Source organism: Rhinoderma darwinii, chromosome 3 (genome assembly GCF_050947455.1).
Source record: "Rhinoderma darwinii isolate aRhiDar2 chromosome 3, aRhiDar2.hap1, whole genome shotgun sequence".
Classification (NCBI taxonomy): Eukaryota; Metazoa; Chordata; class Amphibia; order Anura; family Rhinodermatidae; genus Rhinoderma; species Rhinoderma darwinii.
Window position 1 is genome coordinate 289,918,752 of NC_134689.1, and position 22,305 is coordinate 289,941,056.

Genomic DNA, 22,305 nt, shown 5'->3' on the forward strand with positions numbered 1-22,305 from the left:
TTCCACATTTTTGACATCTGCGCCCCCCCCCCCCCCTCCCGACCAACAGATATTTCTGACATATCCTTAAATACTATGGTTACACATAGAATTATGGAGCTCTGCATCAGAAAAACAGAGCTGCATCTGCTAAACAGAAATAAGAAATAATGTTCAAAGTTGAAGTTTTATTTATGTAAAACAAAACAACTCCTTTAATAATTTTTCCACCATTGCCAATGTTTGAAATAGTAGTGTGGTAATGCTGTTTTATTTGCTACTTTTATTTACTAGTCAAGCTGATACAGTATAAACTCTAGATGTGTTTTACTATAATCTACTCCTGCTCTGTGATCGCTACAAATAGATTGATGCAAAGAGTAAATTACCTGGAAGTCCAAACACTTGGGGCATGGAGCAAATTTACGCATAAATACTGTATTTCAGATTCAACAACTTTGTGGGACAAACTGTGTGTTTTGGTTGTCTTCTTACTAATACAACCTGTCTATATTCCCTATTATTATTGACCTCCTCTATGAGCCAGAATGGATGTAAGAGTGGCTCTCACTCTGGCAGAACTAATGTGTTAATGTATTACATGGTCGGTAATTCATTAGAATGGACAACATGTAAACTACGTTTACCGTGTAGTGGCTGGGCCAGACATGGCTTCCCCTGGTGATAACAGCTTATTGCAGGGGTTCGAGGAGTCAGACCTGTCGCGATCAGCTGATCGCTGGGCAGCGTTTTATTTTAAAAGAAGTTTTCTTCATGAGACAACCCCTTTAAGAAGTTCATAGATTGGATAAGAAGGAGGATCACTGTTCTCTTGATCAAGTTCGCTAGCACAGTCAACAGTATGTTAAAAAATGGTATTTGGTAATCGCACAATGTCTTACAACCTAATATAGCTCAATATATGTATATCCCAAATCAATGGAAAAAAAACCAACATAAGCAAACACAAAAACATTTGCATTACTTTGGACAAATATTAGTAATACAAATTATTATAATTATATACCACTGCTTACAATCTCAACCTGTGTTGCGTTATATGCAATATTACCACTCACCTGTGCTGAGAACCCACAGAAGAATCCAAACCAGAAATGCACTAGTGTGAAGGCAAAATTTTTATAGAAGAAATAGCATAGGAATTTACACATCCGAAAGTACGACCAGCGCCCATGAACTAGCAGCAGTCTTTGAAGGTACCTAAACTGAGCAAATGAGTAATCACTGGCTAAAACTGCCTGCATGCCCTCCTGTCCGCTGATGCCAACACCTATGTGAGCACCTGCAATCATCAAAAAAGAGGAAAAAAAGTTAGCAGAGAAATAAGATTTTCTTATAAGAAAGCAGCATAGATTTGTGATGTTCAGTTACCACACTTATTAGAGACACTTTCTGGGAGATACAATCACAGCTATGTTTTATTCCATGTTCTTGGACTGAATCAGGGACATCCTCAGGCAATACCACAATTTCCGCTGATATAAAGTAGCAAAGTTGGAGGATATTTTTTTTCTTTGTTTATGTTCTGTTTCACACACAGAAAAGGAGGACTCCCATACCCTTCTCAAAATGGTTTCTATTACCCCAAAAAAGCCCCTTTAATGTATTTTAGTTACTGCTTTAATCATTTATGGAGGGTATTAAGGTGGGTGATTTGGCCACTGATACTATTTTTCCAGCGCTCTTCCATTAAATAATTTGGTCTAAATAATCTCTAAAGGCACAAGCTATTTATTAAATATTACTCACAGTATGTTCTTACTTTACAGTATTAAGTATAGTAATAACAGTATTAGTGACTGTAGCGGCTCGCTTGGGGTAGTATCCATCGCCTACAAGGACTATAATAGAGGACCAGGTTCCTCTTGTGCCCAGTGCAGGTGTCTGCAAAGATGGCACATACAGCCAGTCACAATAGCGTTATTAATACACTTCATACAATTTTTCCAGTGTTTCCCAGTCAGTATCTACGTCTGCAGAGCCTTTTTAAAATACATATTTCATTTGTCACTAAGAATAAACTAATCTAAATAGTAATAAAATGTTATCTGATTCATAGGTATGTTACGCTCATATTCCCATTTCAATGTAAAAAAAAAACGTCTATCAGTGAATTATAAAATAACAAACAGAAATTCTCTTCTGCTGAGCAGGTCTTCCCAAGTCACTAAATCGTTAAAAAGTGACATCCTGTTCCAGATACAATTCTATGGCGACCATAGGGGTTGTTTGCAGAATTAACATGTAAAACTAATGCTGAATTTATACATGGATATAACTGCACTTTAAACGGGAACCTAAATATGTCTTTAGTATATCTGTTGTACAGTTGAATGTCATCTATTGTTCTAGGTTATCAGCCTTTTATAAGCCACACAATTTAGTGGCCTTTTAAAACAAAGCCTGAAAAGACAAACTATGACGAAAAGTGTAAACACAAGTTGCACAGAAGTCCGCTTACTTTTTATCATGCTGATATCATTAGCACCATCCCCAATGGCAAGAGTGACCGCTTTTTTATATTTTTTCACCAACTCAACCACTTGGGCTTTTTGAAGAGGAGTCACTCTGCAACAGATGACAGTCTTGCACACACATGCAATCTCCAGAAATTCCTTCTCCATATCTGCTTCCAGGGCATGGGCCTATGAAGACAATACCATTGTTATCACTTACAGTACTTAAATTAAGAATTTGGTGACAAAGCAGGTGGTAGCAAGTAATATTCCCTATAGCAAATATGTAGTCCAAAGTGTAAAACAGCATCCACAGGCAAATAAACTTGTAAGCTTATAAGTTTTACAGTCTTAATTTTTTATAGTTTACTCCATGCTCATAGATTTGTAAACAATATAAACAAATGCTAAGGAATAATAGTAAAACATCAACTCAACGCCTCTATTAAGCTTCCACTTTGGGAAATCCCCGTTGGATAACATTTTAGAGTTACATTTTGCAACCTGGGAGGAATTGCACTTTGTCCTAATAAATACCCATATTAGAATGGATTTTACAGGGTATTTCGGATGACAATTCTCAGCATTATAAGAGGGTATTGCCTGCTGTTGTTTTGAAACATGTTAAAGCATATATTTTTTGATGACTACCTCCCTTTAAAAACTTCAGGACAACCCACTGTCAATATACGTAAACATTTTCTGTGCCTTGTGCAGAACCGACGTATATTTATGTCCATTCTACTGCTGGTGATTCAGTCCCCCACAGCTGACCCAACACCCTTATCGGGATGTTACTAACAGCCTGTGGTCGTGGTGACATCATTAGAACCTTAGCGGTTTAGGACCTAATAACGTGATCACCATGATATCCAATTGGCACTTGCAGGAAAAGTTGTAAAATGTAAACAGGGAACGTGCTGCCGTCATGATGTAAATGCATGAGGATGAACGATCGTATTAAAGCTTGCTCTTCCACAAACATTACCAATTGTTGCTCCTTGTAAATGGAGCTAACGAGCGCTGCCGAACGTGCTGTATCGTCAATCAGAGCTAGTTTTTCTGGCCAGAATCAGGCCGCATAAAAACCACCTTAAGCCCATCGGCATAATCGCAGGTGGGGATGGGTTGACCTCTTAGCCAGGGTCCTAACACCTGCCTTTACGTAGTACATGAGATCTGGAAACGGGCACAACGCACGCACATACAGAAATTTTTATTGCAGACGTAAGAGCAGATAGGAACGGGGCTAGGGAAACAGAAACAAATAGCAGGTAATAATCTCTTTGGACTTGATATAACATATATTCTCTCGATATGGATGCAATATTATATGGGTCCATGACCTCCATGTTAAATGCATCCATCACACAGCGTCCTGCCGCTGGGACCCCAATTTATAATGAGTAATCTAGGGGGAACCCAGCAGTAAGTGTTCAAATTCCCTGCAGTGCCACCACAGGGGAAAAGAGGTCTTACACAGTCTCTGTTGAAATCGGCTATCCGCTGCCCGCACTGGGTCTTTCAGGGAGATTGACACTCTGCAGCCTCTATCTGCTTTGGTCAATAGATGAGGGTACTGAGCGGGGAGACTTCCCATTACTAATTTATCATCATCATCATCACCATCACACTAACAATAATAAAACATAAAATATCATGAAAGATAACTAAATTCACCAGCTAGTAAGAGATATGTCATTATAATTGTGCGGGCAAAAAGACCTAATTAAACTAAATAGCCCAAGCCAACTATCTCTGATATTCTATCAACTTCCAAAGACGACAGGAACAACTGACACAGAAAAATATCTTATTAAACCTAAAAATGTAAGAAGTTTCAAATGGCGTAACTATGTGTGTGTTCCAGCACACCTGTCATTTCTCCTATGTCTGTATGTCATAGAATCACGCTATAGGGAAAAAGGGAACAAAGCGCACATAGTGCATGAGCCTGTAAAATATGAGAACAATAGGATAAAGGTGGTCAATTATGCTGACCTGATGTTGTTATGCTAGGAGCATAACATCCCATGATGCGTGTCCAAGTTATACTTAGGTTGAGACAGTTGCAGCCCAAATTCCGGTTCGAAGATTGATAAAAATCCACTATGTAGATCCAGGAGATAGGGGGATAAAAAATGGAATATCCGAGGGCGCAGCTGTACTGAAAATTGCTTTTATTTGTACAACAACAACAACGTGTTTCAAGGCCGTACCTAACCTGACGAAGAGGCCGGTACGGCCTTGAAACACGTTGTTGTTGTTGTACAAATAAAAGCAATTTTCAGTACAGCTGCGCCCTCGGATATTCCATTTTTTATCCCCCTATCTCCTGTATGTCATAGAAGGTACTGGATCAGAACTTCAGAAATCTATCATAGCCTTTTTTCCTCAGTGATTTGTAACCCATCTTGGTTGACAAGCCAATGAGTTCATATCTCGTAATTACCAAGGCTTCACCCCTACAATGAATGTTATGACTTTTATTTTCTTATTTGTTTATATTATATCAATCCCTATAATTTCTAGATGTGCTGTATGTAGGCAATACACCCAATATCAAAGCACGAGGCCTAGACTGAGACAAACACAATCTACCAAAGTTCGACATATCCTGTGTTCTATTAAATAAATTTATTCACATACAAAAATACTATAGAGATGCTGACAAAAGCACCCAAGATTGCCATGTCTGCCTGTCAGCAGGCCATAAACGGCAAATAGCATGCTGACTACAGAGGGTTGTAAAACAAATTGTAGCATGCTGATGCAAAGCAGACAAGTGGCTGGGAATCAGAAACACCCTGCAATTGCTGTTTCGTTTTTCAGAAACAGTGCCACTTTGGTCCATGGGATGTATCTAGTATTACAGCTCAACCTAGCAAAACCAGATACATCTCATGGAAAAAAGTGGCTCTTTTTTTAATCTAATTTCATACATACCCTCTGAAACCTTGTCCTTTTAGACTGGACAGATCAAGTTCAATCTATTTTAGGAGTAGTAAAGCCTGTTTATAGAATTTTTACAAGTAAAATTGAACATACGCACTGAAGAATAGTAAAGAAAATAAATTTTCCTGCTCTCTAAAACTGACTTATTAGTGAAGCATTTTATCATCAACTGGAGTTTTAGGTCAAACATAATGATGGGGTGAAATGTTTGATTAGAATCCATTCTCTTCACCAACTCATGTTCCAATATTAGTACAAGAAACACATTCCCTAATGAAAACAAATTTCTTTTGGCAAGAACACGAGCTCTTGATTTACTGGAATCGCAGTGCAGGGATTATAGCCATAGTACATGGGGTATCCAGACTCATTTACAATATTTAAAAGGTCAGTTTGTTCTCTTGAATTCAGAAATAATGACAAGGATATGCATGCAGCTGCAAGAAGGCGTGAGTACATTGTGCAGTAACTATATTAATAATATTTTAATAAAGAACTTACCGTATTTTCCGGACTATAAGGCGCACCGGATTATAAGGCGCACTTTCTATGAGCGCCTTATAAGCAATCATGTTTCATATATAAGGCGCACTGGATTATAAGGCGCAGCACATTACCGTTAAATAAACCATTGCTCAGACTGCAAGTCAAAATTTATTACACTTTTTAACAATAACTTGCAACTGGTTCAGCTGTAATTGCAAATCAAAACGTTTAGGGTATGTGCACACACACTAATTACGTCCGTAATTGACGGACGTATTTCGGCCGCAAGTCCCGGACCGAACACAGTGCAAGGAGCCGGGCTCCTAGCATCATACTTATGTACGACGCTAGGAGTCCCTGCCTTGCTGCAGGACAACTGTCCCGTAGTATAATCATGTTTACAGTACGGGACAGTTGTCCTGCAGCGAGGCAGGGACTTCTAGCATCGTACATAAGTATGATGCTAGGAGCCCGGCTCCTTGCACTGTTCGGTCCGGGACTTGCGGCCGAAATACGTCCGTCAATTACGGACGTAATTAGTGTGTGTGCACATACCCTTACCGTACTTTTTCAGTTCATTCCTCCACCAGAAATCCATCAAATCCGTCATCTTCAGTGTCGGAGTTGAACAGTTGGGCGATTTCGGCATCAAGCATGGGGTCCTCCTCTTCATTATCCGAGTCGGTCTCGTTGCTGCTGCTAGGCTCTTCAGTGGTGATTCCAGCCTTCCTGAAAGCTCGGATGACACTGGAGACTGATACATTCTTCCAGGCATCCACGATCCACTGGCACATAGTGGCATAACCCCCAAGTGAAGAATAAATTCATAGGCGCACGGGGGGGAGGAGCATGGTGTGTGCTGTGGTATGCCGCCGCCGACCCCTGCAGCCCACGATAGAGGTAAAGGATCCTGTATGAACCCCTCTCTTTACTGTCGGGTTCATATATAAGGCGCACCGGATTATAAGGCGCACTTTCTATTTCTGAGAAATTCTCAGCATTTTATGTGCGCCTTATAGTCCGGAAAATACGGTATATATACATTAGCAGATTCCAGAAAATCCAGCATAGGTCTGGAACAACAAGTCATCATCGGAGGAGTTACATAACTGGAATTATAAATATACAAATATCCAACGCAACAAGTTCAAGGCAAAGGTAAAAATATTTAAATTGCGCAATAAAGTCAAGAAAAAGTCCTAGTTCACACCTTGCATGAAATGTATTTGTTTTCCATTGTGTTTTTCTCGAGTGGAAAAAAATAAAATGTTAAGATGTAAATGAATGGGATTCTGTTGTGTTTTTTTCTAAACGGGGATAAACCGCAGCTCTTAAAAACACATGTAAAAACTGGTATTAGGACCCCCCTCTTCCCCCCGCGCAATTCGTTTTTCCATGGAGGCAGTTCTAGGAACATTTCCTAGTACTATTAAAGAAATAATGTCACACAACTGCATGTACTGCAATGTGATAGAAGTGTACCAGATCTAAAACAATGATCACTAAACACAGAACAATCAGAAAATGGAGGTAAAATTGTTACTAACTGCTATGACCAGCAACCATGTAAGGAGATTTATGTGGACTATGTGCATGACTATAAAATTAGAACCAAATTATATAATAGGGGCTGATGAAGTTGTCCCAGTATCTGCAGAACAAGTACTGAAAACAATACAAAAAAATATGAACTCACTTTTTGGCATATCATCAAAGCTTCTAATAAAAATGACAGTGAATTAAAGAAAAAAAAAAAAAAAGGAAATTAATACAGTAGATCAGATTGCTCTCAGATATGTTAGGTATTGTTTGTTTTATCGGATAATTATCTAATATCTTTGGCCAATTTATGACACAGGGGATGAGAGATTATACTTAGCTGCACATAATCCTAAGGGTATGTACACACGGAGTGTTTTCAGGCGTATTTCAGGGCATTTACGCCTCGAAAAACGCCTGAAAAAACGGAAGCAGAATGCCTACAAACATCTGCCCATCGATTTCAATGGGAAATACGGAGTTCTGTTCCGATGGGGCTTTTTTCTAGACTCGTTTACAAATAACGGCACGTAAAAAGACGCCCGCGAAAAAGGAGTGCATGTCACTTCTTGGGATGTTTTTGGAGTCGTTTTTCATTGACTCTATAGAAAAACAGCTCCAAAAACGGCCTTAAAAAAACGCAGCGAAAATCGCGAGTGGCTTAAACAACGTCTGAAAATCAGGAGCTGTTTTCCCTTGAAAACAGCTCCTTATTTTCAGACGTTTTTGGTTAAGTGTGTGAACATACCTTTACTGTTCAGTTTTTAAAACCTTGTATGTACTGTGAACCAACACCCATATAACGCTAGTTTGCAAGTTCCTTCCATCAGTGAATCCTGGCAAAATGTAATTCTTGACTCTGGGTCTTTTTGTTGGTCATACACGAGAGGGGAAGAGGGATAATAAGCACAAATAGCTGACTTACTGACTTAAAAGAAAACACATAATAGCTACTGTAACTTTAAAAAGTGAGACACTTACCAAACTATGCCCATTGATGACTAGGGCATATTCACCAGTTACAGTTTCCTCATAGACAGACTCAAGCTTTGTTTCGCTAGTCTTCATAGAATACTGATGCCCATTAAATAGGGTTCTACACTGTCCAAATGTGGCTTCCTTTGTTTTCCTAGGATATAAAGATATAAACTAAATTCTGACACCAATTTCAGTCAGTCTCCATTTATTGTGAATGTAAAAGTGATCAAAGTCCAGTACCTTAGTTCTTCTCGCACCTCAGTTACTGTGCGACCAGACACTATAAAAATATCGTTCATGTCGTCAGTTAGCATGTGGCATGAGTACCCAATATTCATAGCAGTTTCTATGGAAAAAAAAAAAGTATTTATATACGATCATTAAAACAGCATGAGGAACAAGAAAACGTAGAATTGAGGATAGATAATAGAGAATAGATAATGAGCCTCATTTGTATTATAGCTTTTTTTTAAAATGCTGGTCATGTATGGCCACCCTTGCATTCAACATTTCGTTTTTTTTATTGTTCTAATGCAACGTAAATAAAAAATTAAGCAACTTTCAATAGTTCTTAATACAAAAATCTATTGTTTCTATGTGTCTCCATGGTAACCGACAACAAACACTTTGCAGCCAGATTCTGCAGTCATATTGCCTTCTATAGGTCATCTACTTACTTACATTTGGTAGGTTAGCAAGAAGTACAGATGTAAAAGTATGTGACTACATGATCAGACTACTAAGGGTTTGTTTGCGGTCTGTTACCATAAAGTTTGCATAGGAGCTGTATAAACCAGACAATAGTAAAGATTTAAAACTTAATTGCAAAGTTGCTTAATTTTTCATTTTAAATGCATTTTAACAATTAAATGGAAAAAATGCTTGCATAGGTGGCCATAACCTAAAACCGCCAATGAAACAACCTGAAATAATGCTATATATAGCTACAGGTCCATCGTCAAGCATGCCGATGAGTTTATAAAATGACCACCGGTCTCCTGGATTCGATTCTGGATTACCTAGTACAGATGGTAGTGGGGTCCGGCAGGAGAAACTTTGGGGCAGATTTATCAATGCCAGTTGAAGAAATTCTGGTGCTCTAAAACTTTTAAATAATTTAAGCCATGTCTTATTAAAATGTTACAAGGATGCTACAGGGATGCAGAAATATTATTTTGCTACAGTTGTTACATTTTCTTCTGCTATTGAAAAATCTGCCATTAGACAGTGATTTATATGTTGGCTAATAAGCTACACCATGTTATCCATGCAATTCTCTTATTTTCTTTTAATCATGTAACATTTTATTACCCATTTTTTTGTCTTTTAATACAAACAACAAACCAAGTAACCCTCCCCCTTAACACAAAAATAATCTGTATTGAAATATCATGCGGAGGGCCGAAGTCAGCATCCGGCAAACCCGGGCAAGTGCACTCGGCCGCCGGGTGCTTTACGCTGCTGTCATGGCTCCTCCAGGACCATAATTCCCGGCCAGAGATTCCGCTCCTAGAGGGAGCCCCTGACGTTGCTGCCCATATATGGACAGTGACATCAGGAGCTCCTGCTAGACCGGAATCCCTGGCCAGAGCATTGCCATCACTCTTGCCAGGGATTCCGCTCCTAGAGGGAGCCCCTGACCATATATGGACAGTGATGTCAGGGAGAATTGAGAATTGCCAACAATCTTGCTGGGGATTCCGCTAATCGAAGGAGCCCCGGTCTGGGACTCCTAGAGGGATCCCATGACGTCCCTGTCCATATATGAGGACGCTGTGCTTACAGCGAAACATGTCGGGGGGGGGGGGAGCTAATACAATTTTAATTGCTATATTGTACTAGCCTTGTACTACTATTCACTGTGACACCAGCGTACGTTCAGCAGTCTGCAGCTGCTGACGCAAGCATTCACATTTCTGCATCTATTATACTCTATCCTGCCACAGTTTGGCAGAGTTTACACAGAGCATGTGCTGGTCGATTCTAGCTATATTTTAACTCATTTTGCCTGTTGCTGTATATCCTTGGACATTTTATTAGCATACTATTAAAAGTAACATTTTATTAACACTTAGTTAATAGTTGGGAAACTGGGTTCATTGTGAAACAGGCATGCTGAGGCCAGGTATACATCATTTAGACAAAAAAACAAAAAAGAAAGAAGTTATCCAGGGTACTACAAGGCACTCTTTATGGCAGAAAAATATATATTTTATTTAGTTATATTTATAAAATAATTAAATTATTCATGTGAATAGAAAAGATAATATATAACTTTTCCCAGGCTATTGCCTCAACATATACAACATAATTGAAGAAAGATACCTGGCCAGGTTTTTTTTATGTACCACAAAAAACACCAATAATGATTTATATATAATTTCCGACAAATAAGTATAACAGTCAATAGAACACTTGTCTGACGCGTATATTTATAAAGAACAAAATGTCCTCTACAGAAACATGGGGGAATAGACAAGCTATGTTTAGACCATATACCGGTATATATACAGTAACCCAAGATCACAAATTGAATGCAACAAATATAACAGGACATATAAGTTAAATAGAATATTACGGCAAGTAACCATGTAAAATTGCTTTATATCTAAGGTTGACACCGTGTAGAATTTTTACCTACATTACTTTTGGGGTCTCTTTAGATATATTTTTTTAGTCTATACATCATTTAGACATGGTTACCCTCAGAACCCCACTAAACACAACCAGTAAATTAATCTTACTGATACATTTATAGTGGGCGATAACTAATCCAGCCAATGCTGAGCCATAGGTTTACGAGACATAAATACCATACATGTCTGAGCCAATTTGATATGCTATAACACAGATTTCCTTCAAATATCCGAAGATACATAAAAAGCGGTTGGGAGGCAAATAGCTTGTTACACCATATTATTACGACTAATGCCTTCCTCCCAATACCGGGTTAGCTTGAGACACCTCCACATCACATAAACCTAGCCTGAGTGGCCAACCTTACACCTATGACACAGGGGGCTATCGCTCAGCCCAATCTTGCATAGAAATAACAGGGTTCTATACTCCCCATGTAAAAGATATAAGTTTGAGAGTCAATGGTTTCACTAAGGAACCTCTTGAGAGGCGCTTGCAACACATCCCATTGTTCCTCTTAAACTGTAACCAGATCGCCATCCCACTTCTACCTCAGTGCCAAAGAGAACTTCTCTAAATAATTAGATAAAATATACCGGGAACAATGAAGAGATCATCCCTGATGAAGAGCCGTTGTTACTAATCAAAACTATGGTGGTAGTTCTCATCGGCTGTAGTTCATGAATCAAATAGCCATGGTTACTGCCAAGAACGAATGTTGCAACTGCAAATATTTCTAGAACTGTGTGTGGGTCATGCATATTCAAATTAATCTGGGTAAACGTCTTTAGCTCCGACCTCTGTACTTGTTGTGATATACAGTGCAGCCTAACTAAAATACCTGCTATTAGAGATGCCTGAGCCATGTCTAGGAGTAGAAGCACGTTGTCAGCATACAAGTGAAGAAAACTTTAAATTGATATTTAACACATTACATACCATTAATTTCAATGGCATAAGATGTGTTAAATGTAAATTTAAAGTATGCTACATCTGTATAGCGCAATCTTCTGTCAAAACCCTACCACATCTGTGGATGATTAAATTCCACGCCACTGGCTCTATCACCAAGGGGAAAAGCAGAGGAAAAAAGGACAACTCTTCCTCATTCCCCTTTTGGAACTCAAAGGATCCAGTCATTGACCTATTTACTTTTATGGTTCCCTGAGTGCACCCATGAAATTAAGGCCAGTCCGAATCTCACCCAGGACAGCACTGCCCACAAATAGTTCTATCCCATTTTGTCAGTGTCCAGTGAAAACACAATGCATGCTCCACAATTGTCCTTAGGTATCTGAAGATTCATGTAAAATTGTCTAATATTAATAGCTGTGTAGAGAAGTATTCGGCACACAGACAATTGTGATTTAAAAATTCTTTATTTTTATTTATATTGTATTCAAATGCCATGGGCGGAGTGCGTGCAACGTTTCGGTCCAAAAAGACCTTCGTCAGGCACTTTGTTATTCTCTCTTCTCTGTCTTGTCCCTTCCTCGGCAGATCGGCTCCAAAGGAGAAAGCCTTGAGCCGCACGGGGGATTCCAGAGTCCTGATAGTGGCGATGAGTCTCCCTCCCGGGCCGCTGCTGCCAGGTCCTTCGCCGGCTAAATCAGAGCAGGACTCTGAGGTGGAGGGTAGTGGTATCTGCTCTGGGCCACTACCTCATACAAGAATAATTGGTAAATAGACCCTTGTTAGTAGATATCTCTAGCAGATGGTCATTTAAGGTAAACTGGGCCACGTGCCAATTACTCCTTGCTGTCTGTGTGCACTCCTCCATAAATTCCCGTTCAGTGTCTAGCCCTCAAAATTGCTGTAGCTGCCCACGTTTCTTGGTAGGCAATTTCATACAACTAATGTTTGGATCAACACCTCCCCTGAGAAAAGCCTTCATGGCAATCCATACCATACCAAGATCAACAGTTCCGGAGTTAAAATAAAAAAAAATCCACGACCTTCTGCCCATGACCTTCTGCCCCGGGACCAGATGGGTTACACCCTAGAATTCTTAAAGAGCTTAGTTCAGTTATTTCTGTCCCCCTTTTCATAATATTCAGAGAATCTCTAGTGACTGGCATAGTGCCAAGGGACTGGCGCAGGGCAAATGTGGTGCCTATTTTCAAAAAGGGCTCTAGGTCTTCCCCGGGTAATTATAGACCAGTAAGCTTAACATCCATCGTGGGGAAAATGTTTGAGGGGCTATTGAGGGACTATATACAGGATTATGTGACAATAAATAGCATTATAAGTGACAGCCAGCACGGTTTTACTAAGGACAGAAGTTGTCAAACTAACCTAATCTGTTTTTATGAAGAGGTGAGCAGAAGTCTAGACAGAGGGGCCGCTGTGGATTTAGTGTTTTTGGACTTTGCAAAGGCATTTGACACTGTCCCCCATAGACGCCTAATGGGTAAATTAAGGACTATAGGTTTAGAAAATATAGTTTGTAATTGGATTGAGAATTGGCTCAAGGACCGTATCCAGAGAGTTGTGGTCAATGACTCCTACTCTGAATGGTCCCCGGTTATAAGTGGTGTACCCCAGGGTTCAGTGCTGGGACCACTATTATTCAACTTATTTATTAATGATATAGAGGATGGGATTAATAGCACTATTTCTATTTTTGCAGATGACACCAAGCTATGTAATATAGTTCAGACTATGGAAGATGTTCATGAATTACAGGCAGATTTAAACAAACTAAGTGTTTGGGCGTCCACTTGGCAAATGAAGTTTAATGTAGATAAATGTAAAGTTATGCATCTGGGTACCAACAACCTGCATGCATCATATGTCCTAGGGGGCGCTACACTGGCGGATTCACTTGTTGAGAAGGATCTGGGTGTACTTGTAAATCATAAACTCAATAACAGCATGCAGTGTCAATCAGCTGCTTCAAAGGCCAGCAGGATATTGTCGTGTATTAAAAGAGGCATGGACTCGCGGGACAGGGATGTAATAATGCCACTTTACAAAGCATTAGTGAGGCCTCATCTAGAATATGCAGTTCAGTTCTGGGCTCCAGTTCATAGAAAGGATGCCCTGGAGTTGGAAAAAATACAAAGAAGAGCAACGAAGCTAATAAGGGGCATGGAGAATTTAAGTTATGAGGAAAGATTGAAAGAATTAAACCTATTTAGCCTTGAAAAAAGACGACTAAGGGGGGACATGATTAACTTATATAAATATATTAATGGCACATACAAAAAATATGGTGATATCCTGTTCCTTGTAAAACCCGCTCAAAAAACAAGGGGGCACTCCCTCCGTCTGGAGAAAAAAAGGTTCAAGCTGCAGAGGCGACAAGGCTTCTTTACAGTAAGAACGGTGAATCTATGGAATAGTCTACCGCAGGAGCTGGTCACAGCAGGGACAGTAGATGGCTTTAAAAAAGGGTTAGATAATTTCCTAGAACAAAAAAATATTAGCTCCTATGTGTAGAAATTTTTCCTTCCCTTTTCCCTTCCCTTGGTTGAACTTGATGGACATGTGTCTTTTTTCAGCCGTACTAACTATGTAACTATGTACTATGTAATATCCATCAGTGTAAACCAGAATTGGTGTAGCATCTAGAGATTATGCCCAGTCACACCCATACATGGTACAGAAATCTGGAGTATCAATGGTGAAGAACTATATTTGGACTACAGAAAAATCAATTCTTAATGGGGAGTATTGAGCTCTAGAGTAGCAAGAAAAGTGCCATTCATTTGGGTGCTACAGGTGCCAAATATGTACCATACTATTCAGTGGGCTCCTCTATGCCAGCGTCCTTAGGGGATTAAAAATAAAAAGGTTCTCTCCCAGGGCTGAAACTCTCAGCTACGCTTGATACATAGGGAATGTCAAGACTTCTAATTCATCCCAGGATATCTTGAAATTACGCTCACCTTCTTTGAACCGCCACTGAGTCGTCAGGGAAAGCTACTTTGAAGTCCTCGGACACACGAAGAATAATAACTGTATTTTTATGATGGAGAAGTTTGACCAGAATTGACTGTGGTGTAACGCCAGGTGGAAGAGGTTGTATCGGCACTTGGTGAGCCCACTCAACTGCAAAAAGAGGGATAAAGGCCTCTTTGCCAAAGGCGTTCAGTAGCTACGTTTTAATCAAATGGATTCTATATTTCTAAGTAGAATAACTATGCGCACATTATTACTGTGTGATCTATTCTCCAAATTTTTCGTTTTGGCCAAGACTGACGATTTGTGTAAACGTCTTTTTGCATCGGTAACATATTGGTTTTCCAAATTATTTCTCCACTCCAAAGCTGCCGTGTGGCCGAAAATGATTTGTATGTCATATCTGAGACAAGTAATGTCCTCCCTGCCCTTAAAAACATCATTCATGTGAATCCCCACCTTTTATAATCATAAGGATTTTGGGTCCAAAAGTCTGTGGTTATTATTTTCCTAATACAATGCTATAAAAAGGATTTGCCCCTCAATTGATTTCTTCTATTTTTGCTAATTTGTCACATTTAAATGGGAACTAACTTTTCAAATAGCCTAAGCTAATCTAATAGTATAGCTGATATATATATATATATATCAACTTTGCAATTTACTTAGTGTTAAAATATAGTTGTTAAATGCCATGCAAATTCTGTGACGTTACTGCAACTTGGTGTTTTTCTTCCTGTAATCAGTTGTGAACTCCCTGTTGTCAAGAAAAATCTGTCTCTTGTTACAGTGTAGAAAAAACAGACTGCAGAGACGGAAGTGGGGTGTGTCTCTTCACAGCCTGCCCATAGAAGTCTATGAAGAGGGGAGGATGGGTGCAGGAGGAGAGAGCAGGGAGAGAAAGACAGTCACGCTGCCCATACAAGTCTATGGAGAGGCAAAGAGGAGGGAGCAGGGAGGGAGACACAGACACGATGCCCATAGAAGTCTATAGAGATGGGAGCAGGAGCAGAGAGGAGACACAGGCTGCTGGTAAGTGTTACATCTCCCCTGAATCCTGGATTCTTGGCTACACTGCTCATTATTGCTGTATAATTTCCTCCATGCTGCTGTAGCTTTTATATATATTATATATCTATCTATATATATATATATACATATATATATACACAATGGAAAAGCAGCAGCACTCAAAATGCAATTCCAAGAGGGTCTCAGGTGCAAGCAGGTAATCCAGATCCAGGGGATATAGATCAATATTGAAGAAAATCCCACAGCACTCCGCGTTAGTGAAAAAAATGCTTGATAAAGGACTTGTAGCAGGACGGAAATGTTGCAGCTTGTGCTGGCTTAATAAACCACCATTTTTTTTCACTAACACGGGGTGCTGTGGGATTTACTTCAATATATATATATATATATAGATATATATATAGATATATATATATATATATATATATATATATATATATATATATATATATATAGATAGATAGATAGAAAGAGAGCAGAATAATTCTCTGTGTGCAGTAGATTGGAGACATAATACCAGTTAGATTCCACCCACTAGAAAACAGAGAATTAGAGATAGAGCCTGCAGATGGGAAAACTGCTAAAAAATACATTGGAGGGTTTTCGAGTATGAACTGCCCATTTAAGGACTTGCCACAGCATCTCGATGGGATTTAAGTCTGGATTTTGACTCGGCGAAAACTTTTATTCTCTTTTTGTTTTAGCCATTCAGAGGTGGACTTGCTTGTGTGCTTTGTATCATTCTCTTGTAACATAACCCACTCTGCTTGAGCTTTAGGTCACGGACTGACAGGCGGTTCCATAAATTATGACAAGTCATCCAGGTCCTGCAAAAGCAAAGCAGTCCCAGACCATCATACTACCACCACTTTTGACTGCTTGTATGATGTTTTTATGGTGGAATACGACATTAGCTTTATGCCAGATGTATCGAGAACACGTTTTACAAAAAATATAATCCCAAACGTCTTGGGGGTCATCTAGATTTCTTTTAGCAAATGAGAGACAAGCCTTGGTGTTCTTTGTGGTCAGTAGTGGTTTGCGCTTTACAACTCTCCCATGGATGCCAATTTGCCCAATGTCTTTCTTATTGTGGAATTGTGTGACCTGAGGCAAGTGAGGCCTGCCGTTTTTTAGAGGTTTGTCTACGTTCTTTTGTGACCTCCTGGATGAGTAGTAAATGCCCTCTTGGTTACATTTTGGTAGGCTCCTGGGAAGGTTCACCATTGTTTCAAGTTTTCTTCATTTGTGGATAATCACTGTCACTGTGCATCGCTGGAGTCCCAGCGTTGTTTGGCATTTTTATTTGAATCTCTTTAGAATGTGACATCATGTGCTACTTTTTGAAACCTTCTAGCGTGTTTCACATGATGTTTACATTCAACCGGTATGGCAGTAATCACGGCTGGGAGTTGATAGTGAAATTGAACCCAATTGTCAATTGCATTTGGGTAACTACTAAATTGATTTAGTAGATAAGGGGGCAATTACTTTTTCACATAGGGCCAGGTAGGACTAAACATTCTCCTTTAAAAAATAAAATCATTACTTTAAAACAACATTCTGTGTTTACTTGGGTTATCTTTGTCTACTATTAAAAGTAGTCTGATGAACTGAAACATTCAAGTATGACAAATATGCAAAAATAGAAGAAATACTTTTTCAGAGCACTGTATATGTTTATAGTACAGACACACATTTAAAAGAGCTCAATGAATAACAGTATGCAGTAGGCTCCTAAACTTGTCTAGTAGTTGCTGCAGGTAGCCAGCATGTTATCTTTTAAATATGTGTCTTTGCAGAAGATTTGGAGCTCTGTATCAAAAAATGGAGCACCAACCGCTGTAAAAGTATATTAAGAAATAAAAACGCAGAATTCTTACAGTCTCTTCATCCGCCGACTCGACTACCGACAGCGTAAATGCAAAGGTTTTCCATTTAGCAGTGGCCAACTTTTGGTGCTATTGTGCCTTTGCATGGCGGGCCAATGTCCTCGGTGCACCGGCACCATCTTGGATGTCCCAGTCTCCAGCTTTGTGCTCGTCTTCATTGCCGAGTGTCATGGCATGGCAACTTCAAAGCCCCCCGTTCAGTGCAGCGGCAGCCATGAAAAGTAGATTGGAGGTGATGAGTAAGGCTCAAATTGTATTCCAGGACAAAAAAAAATAGAACAGGCAGGAGCTTCTACAACTTGCGTCCAATCACATTGCCAGCCAGGCTAAGCCCATCACAATGCTAATTTTTAAAGCCAGAATTCAAAAGTGACTGACACATCTACAAATAAAATTAGAATTTCTGCCTTCTATCATCATGTCATCTTTAGGTCCAGAACTCTGTACTGATTATTTTTCTTATGCAGAGCTCCAAATTCCCTGCATAAACATACATTTATGATTAAATAAGTTTTTATTAAACATCTACTTAACAATGAGAAACTTTTAGAGGGCATATCCGCCTGCCGTAAAAACAGACAATATTTTGCCATATCAAAAATGCTCTACACTACTTGGGAAAGAGAGGGGAAAAGGATGATATGGGGTGACGACACCTCGATAGTGAAGGTGAGCTATATGGAGGAAGACAGGATGGCGTCGTGCCAGTTGATAAACATGTTGCAAGAGCAAAGACATAGATTTGAAAAATACCATTCTGGCTGCCTGTAGTCACTGCTAGAGGGATCTTAGGAACTTACTGCATACTGTTTTATTATTGCGTTCACTTTATAACATTATGCAGTAAGCTACTAAGCTCCCTTTAGTAGTGGCTGCAGGCAGTCTGAATGTTCTATTTTAAAGCTATGTGTTTGTCATTCACTTTAAGCTGATTCTACATGCCAATATGGAAAGCTGCAGTACAAAGAAAAACATGTAGCTTTCATGAGATTTTGATATGACTGTTGTATGACAAAGTATCAAGGAGAAACATGGTATAATAGTTTTCAGTTTCACGAATGAAACATTGATAAATCAGCCCCATTGACTCCACACCCAAGTTTTTTTTTTTAAATATGTTACATACTTCTAATAGGATAGGACCCAAAACGTATATTGCCACCTTGGCATGTTTGCAAATACATTTATGTTCTTTCATTATAAAAATGACAATGAGATCATGGTCATTAAGTATGTAAAGTAAAGTAGCAAATGCTGATCTGACTAAGTTCCTGACAAATATTAAGATTTACCATTCACATAAACCTGGTATTTTCATAGAATCTAAATTATTTTCTAATTCAGAATACTAACAGAACATAGTTGAAGCCTAGTCAGAAGCTGAGAACCCTTATTTAGTTTTAGCATGCTGGAAGCAATGATGCAGTAAAGACATACAATTTTCAGAATTACCCTGCTTATCTCCGGTTAGAATCCACAACTTAATGTTTGCCAGTAGGAGACTAGCGATGGTATCAGTCACTCCTTCTTGTAGCTTGTCCTCTATTGCAGTAGCACCTAGTAGCTAAAGCAGATCACATGATAGCAGCCATGTTTTTAAAAGAGCATTCAATGAGCTGAGTATAAGCAATGGAACATGCAATCACTCTATTTAACATGCAAATAGCATTTCACACTAAAACCATCTAAATCATTACAGTATTCAAACGGTGTCCAATTTAAATTTGTGTTTTAGTTAGGGGTAGACAAGCTAACACAAACCTCACAAAGAAAAAGGCAATGACTCGGATATGAGGGTTAGAGCTTAGATCTTGGTATCGTATTAAAGTCCAGAATCTTAGCTAATTATACCAGGATCATAGCTGCAGCTGTAATATGAAAAGGGTTGTCCGGTTTAATTAATGTTAATTTTGTATAATCAAAAGTTAAAAAAATTTCCAATATACTTTCTGTATTACAGTAATTCCTCACGGTTTTCAAGATCTCTGCTTGTTGTGATTCAGAAGTAACATTCATCATTACTTCCAGTGGATACAATTCTGTCCATGATCACGTGATGGAGACACAGGCGCTGGGATTCTTACACCCCTTGCACACGAACTGAGTTTCGGGCCGTGAAAAATGTTCCATGTGTCGGCTGGATTTCCCGGCACGACCACAGTACAGGTGAAAGGGACTCCTCGCGTCATAGACATTTTAGGATGCTAGGAGTCCCTGCCTCCTCACGGAACTGCTGTTTCGTCCTGAAAAAATGATACAATACGGAACAGCAGTTCTGAGGGAAGCCTAGCATCATAAAATGTATATGAGGCCAGGAGTCCCCTTCACCTGTACCGTGGTCGAGCCGGGAAATCCAGCCGACACATTAATAATAATAATAATAATAATAATAATCTTTATTTATATAGCGCCAACATATTACGCAGCCCTTTACAATTTAGAGGGGACATGAAACAAACAATATCAGACATTACATAGTGACAAAGTTCATTTACAATTCAAACCTGGGAAGTGAGGACCCTGCTCGCAAGAGTTTACAATCTATGAGGAAATAAGGGAGACACAAAGTGTAACAGTGTTTGTTCTGTACAATGGTCCGGCCATTTTTATACACATGCGGTGGTAACATAAAGCTGCATGAGCCGGTCACCAGCCAGTATCCGTGTATGACGGACATGAAGAGAAGGAGTGTGAGGGAATCTTATTCTGATGACTAATCTAAAAGGAGGGCCATGGAAAGGAGTCAGATTAGGGAATGTTATAGGCCTTTCTAAATAGATGTGTTTTCAGGGCACGTTTAAAACTGTGGATATTGGGAATTAATCGGATTGTCTGGGGTAGTACATTCCAGAGGACTGGTGCAGCACGAGAGAAATCCTGGAGACGGTAGTGGGAGGTTCGGATTATGGAGGATTTTAATCTAAGGTCATTGGCAGAACGTAGAGTCCGAGTAGGGTGGTAGACAGAGATGAGGGAGGAGATGTAAGGAGGTGCAGCACTGTGGAGAGCTTTGTGGGTGAGAGTAATAAGTTTGAATTTTATTCGGAAGGGGATGGGCAACCAGTGCAGTGACTGGCACAGATTAGAGGCGTTGGTGTAGCGGTTGGTCATAAAGATGAGCCTGGCTGCTGCATTGAGGATAGATTGGAGAGGGGAGAGTTTAGTGAGGGGAAGACCGACTAGTAATGAGTTACAGTAGTCAAGACGAGAGTGAATCAGAGCAACGAGAGTTTGGGCGGTTTCCTCTGTAAGAAAAGAGCGGATTCTAGAGATGTTTTTGAGGTGCAAATGACAGGAGCGTGAAAGTGATTGTATGTGAGGAGTAAAGGAAAGATCTGAGTCAAAAATAACCCCGAGACAGCGGGCGTGCTGCTTAGGAGTGATGGTAGTGCCACACACAGAGATGGAGACATCAGGTTTAAGGAGGTTAGTAGATGGTGGGAACACAAGGAGCTCAGTTTTAGAAAGATTCAGTTTCAGATAGAGAGAGGACATGATGTTAGAGACAGCGGACAATCACTGGTGTTCCGTATTAGAGCAGGGGTGATGTCACGGGAAGAGGTATATAATTGGGTGTCATCAGCGTAGAGATGGTACTGGAAGCCAAATCTGCTGATGGTTTGTCCAATAGGAGCTGTGTAGAGAGAAAAGAGCAGCGGACCTAGGACTGATCCCTGAGGAACCCCGATAGCAAGGGGAAGAGGAGAAGAAGTGGAACCAGCAAATGACACACTGAATGAGCGGTCAGAGAGATAGGAGGAAAACCAAGAGAGAGCCGCGTCCTTGAGGCCAATAGAGTGGAGCATGTTAAGTAGGAGTTTGTGGTCTACAGTGTCAAAGTCTGCAGAGAGATCCAAAAGAATCAGGAGAGAGGATTTACCGTCCGATTTAGCCGCCAAGAGATCATTTGAGACTTTAGTAAGGGCAGTTTCTGTGGAGTGTAGAGTGCGGAAACCAGATTGTAAGGGGTCAAGAATGGAGTTAGCAGAGAGATAGCGGATAAGGCGAGAGTAGACCAAGCGTTCCAGGAGTTTGGAGATGAAGGGCAGATTAGACACTGGTCGGTAGTTGGCAGTGCTGGATGGGTCAAGAGTTGGTTTTTTCAGTAATGGGTTTATAATGGCATGTTTAAAAGCAGTGGGAAAGATACCAGAGGAAAGAGAGAGGTTAAATATTTTAGTCAGGTGACTAGTGACAGCTGGGGAGAGGGACTGGAGGAGGTGTGAGGGGACAGGATCACTAGGGCAGGTAGTAGGACGAGAAGGAGAGAGGAGCCTCGAGACTTCTTCTTCAGTTATTGGGTCAAATGCTGAGAGTGAAGAAGAGGGAGTGCGGGAGGGAAGGGGATCGATGTTACTAGGGGACTGGGAGATAATATCATGCCGGATGTTGTCAATTTTAACTTTAAAATAAGTGGCCAGGTCTTC

The 22,305-nt window shown here is 39.9% G+C and overlaps 1 protein-coding gene across 3 annotated transcripts in view; it reads right to left on the reverse strand.

Moving 5' to 3' along the window:
- ATP8B4 (ATPase phospholipid transporting 8B4 (putative)) overlaps positions 1 to 22,305 on the reverse strand; it is a 257,001-nt gene that overhangs the window by 14,793 nt on the left and 219,903 nt on the right. For all 3 annotated transcript variants that reach the window (XM_075858039.1, XM_075858037.1, XM_075858038.1), the window contains exons 20-24: positions 19,331 to 19,442; positions 8,655 to 8,760; positions 8,418 to 8,565; positions 2,462 to 2,645; positions 1,059 to 1,282 (exon numbers count right to left, since the gene is read on the reverse strand). In XM_075858039.1, coding sequence (XP_075714154.1) covers positions 1,059 to 1,282; positions 2,462 to 2,645; positions 8,418 to 8,565; positions 8,655 to 8,760; positions 19,331 to 19,442 — 774 coding nt within the window. The remainder of the gene's footprint in view (positions 1 to 1,058; positions 1,283 to 2,461; positions 2,646 to 8,417; positions 8,566 to 8,654; positions 8,761 to 19,330; positions 19,443 to 22,305) is intronic.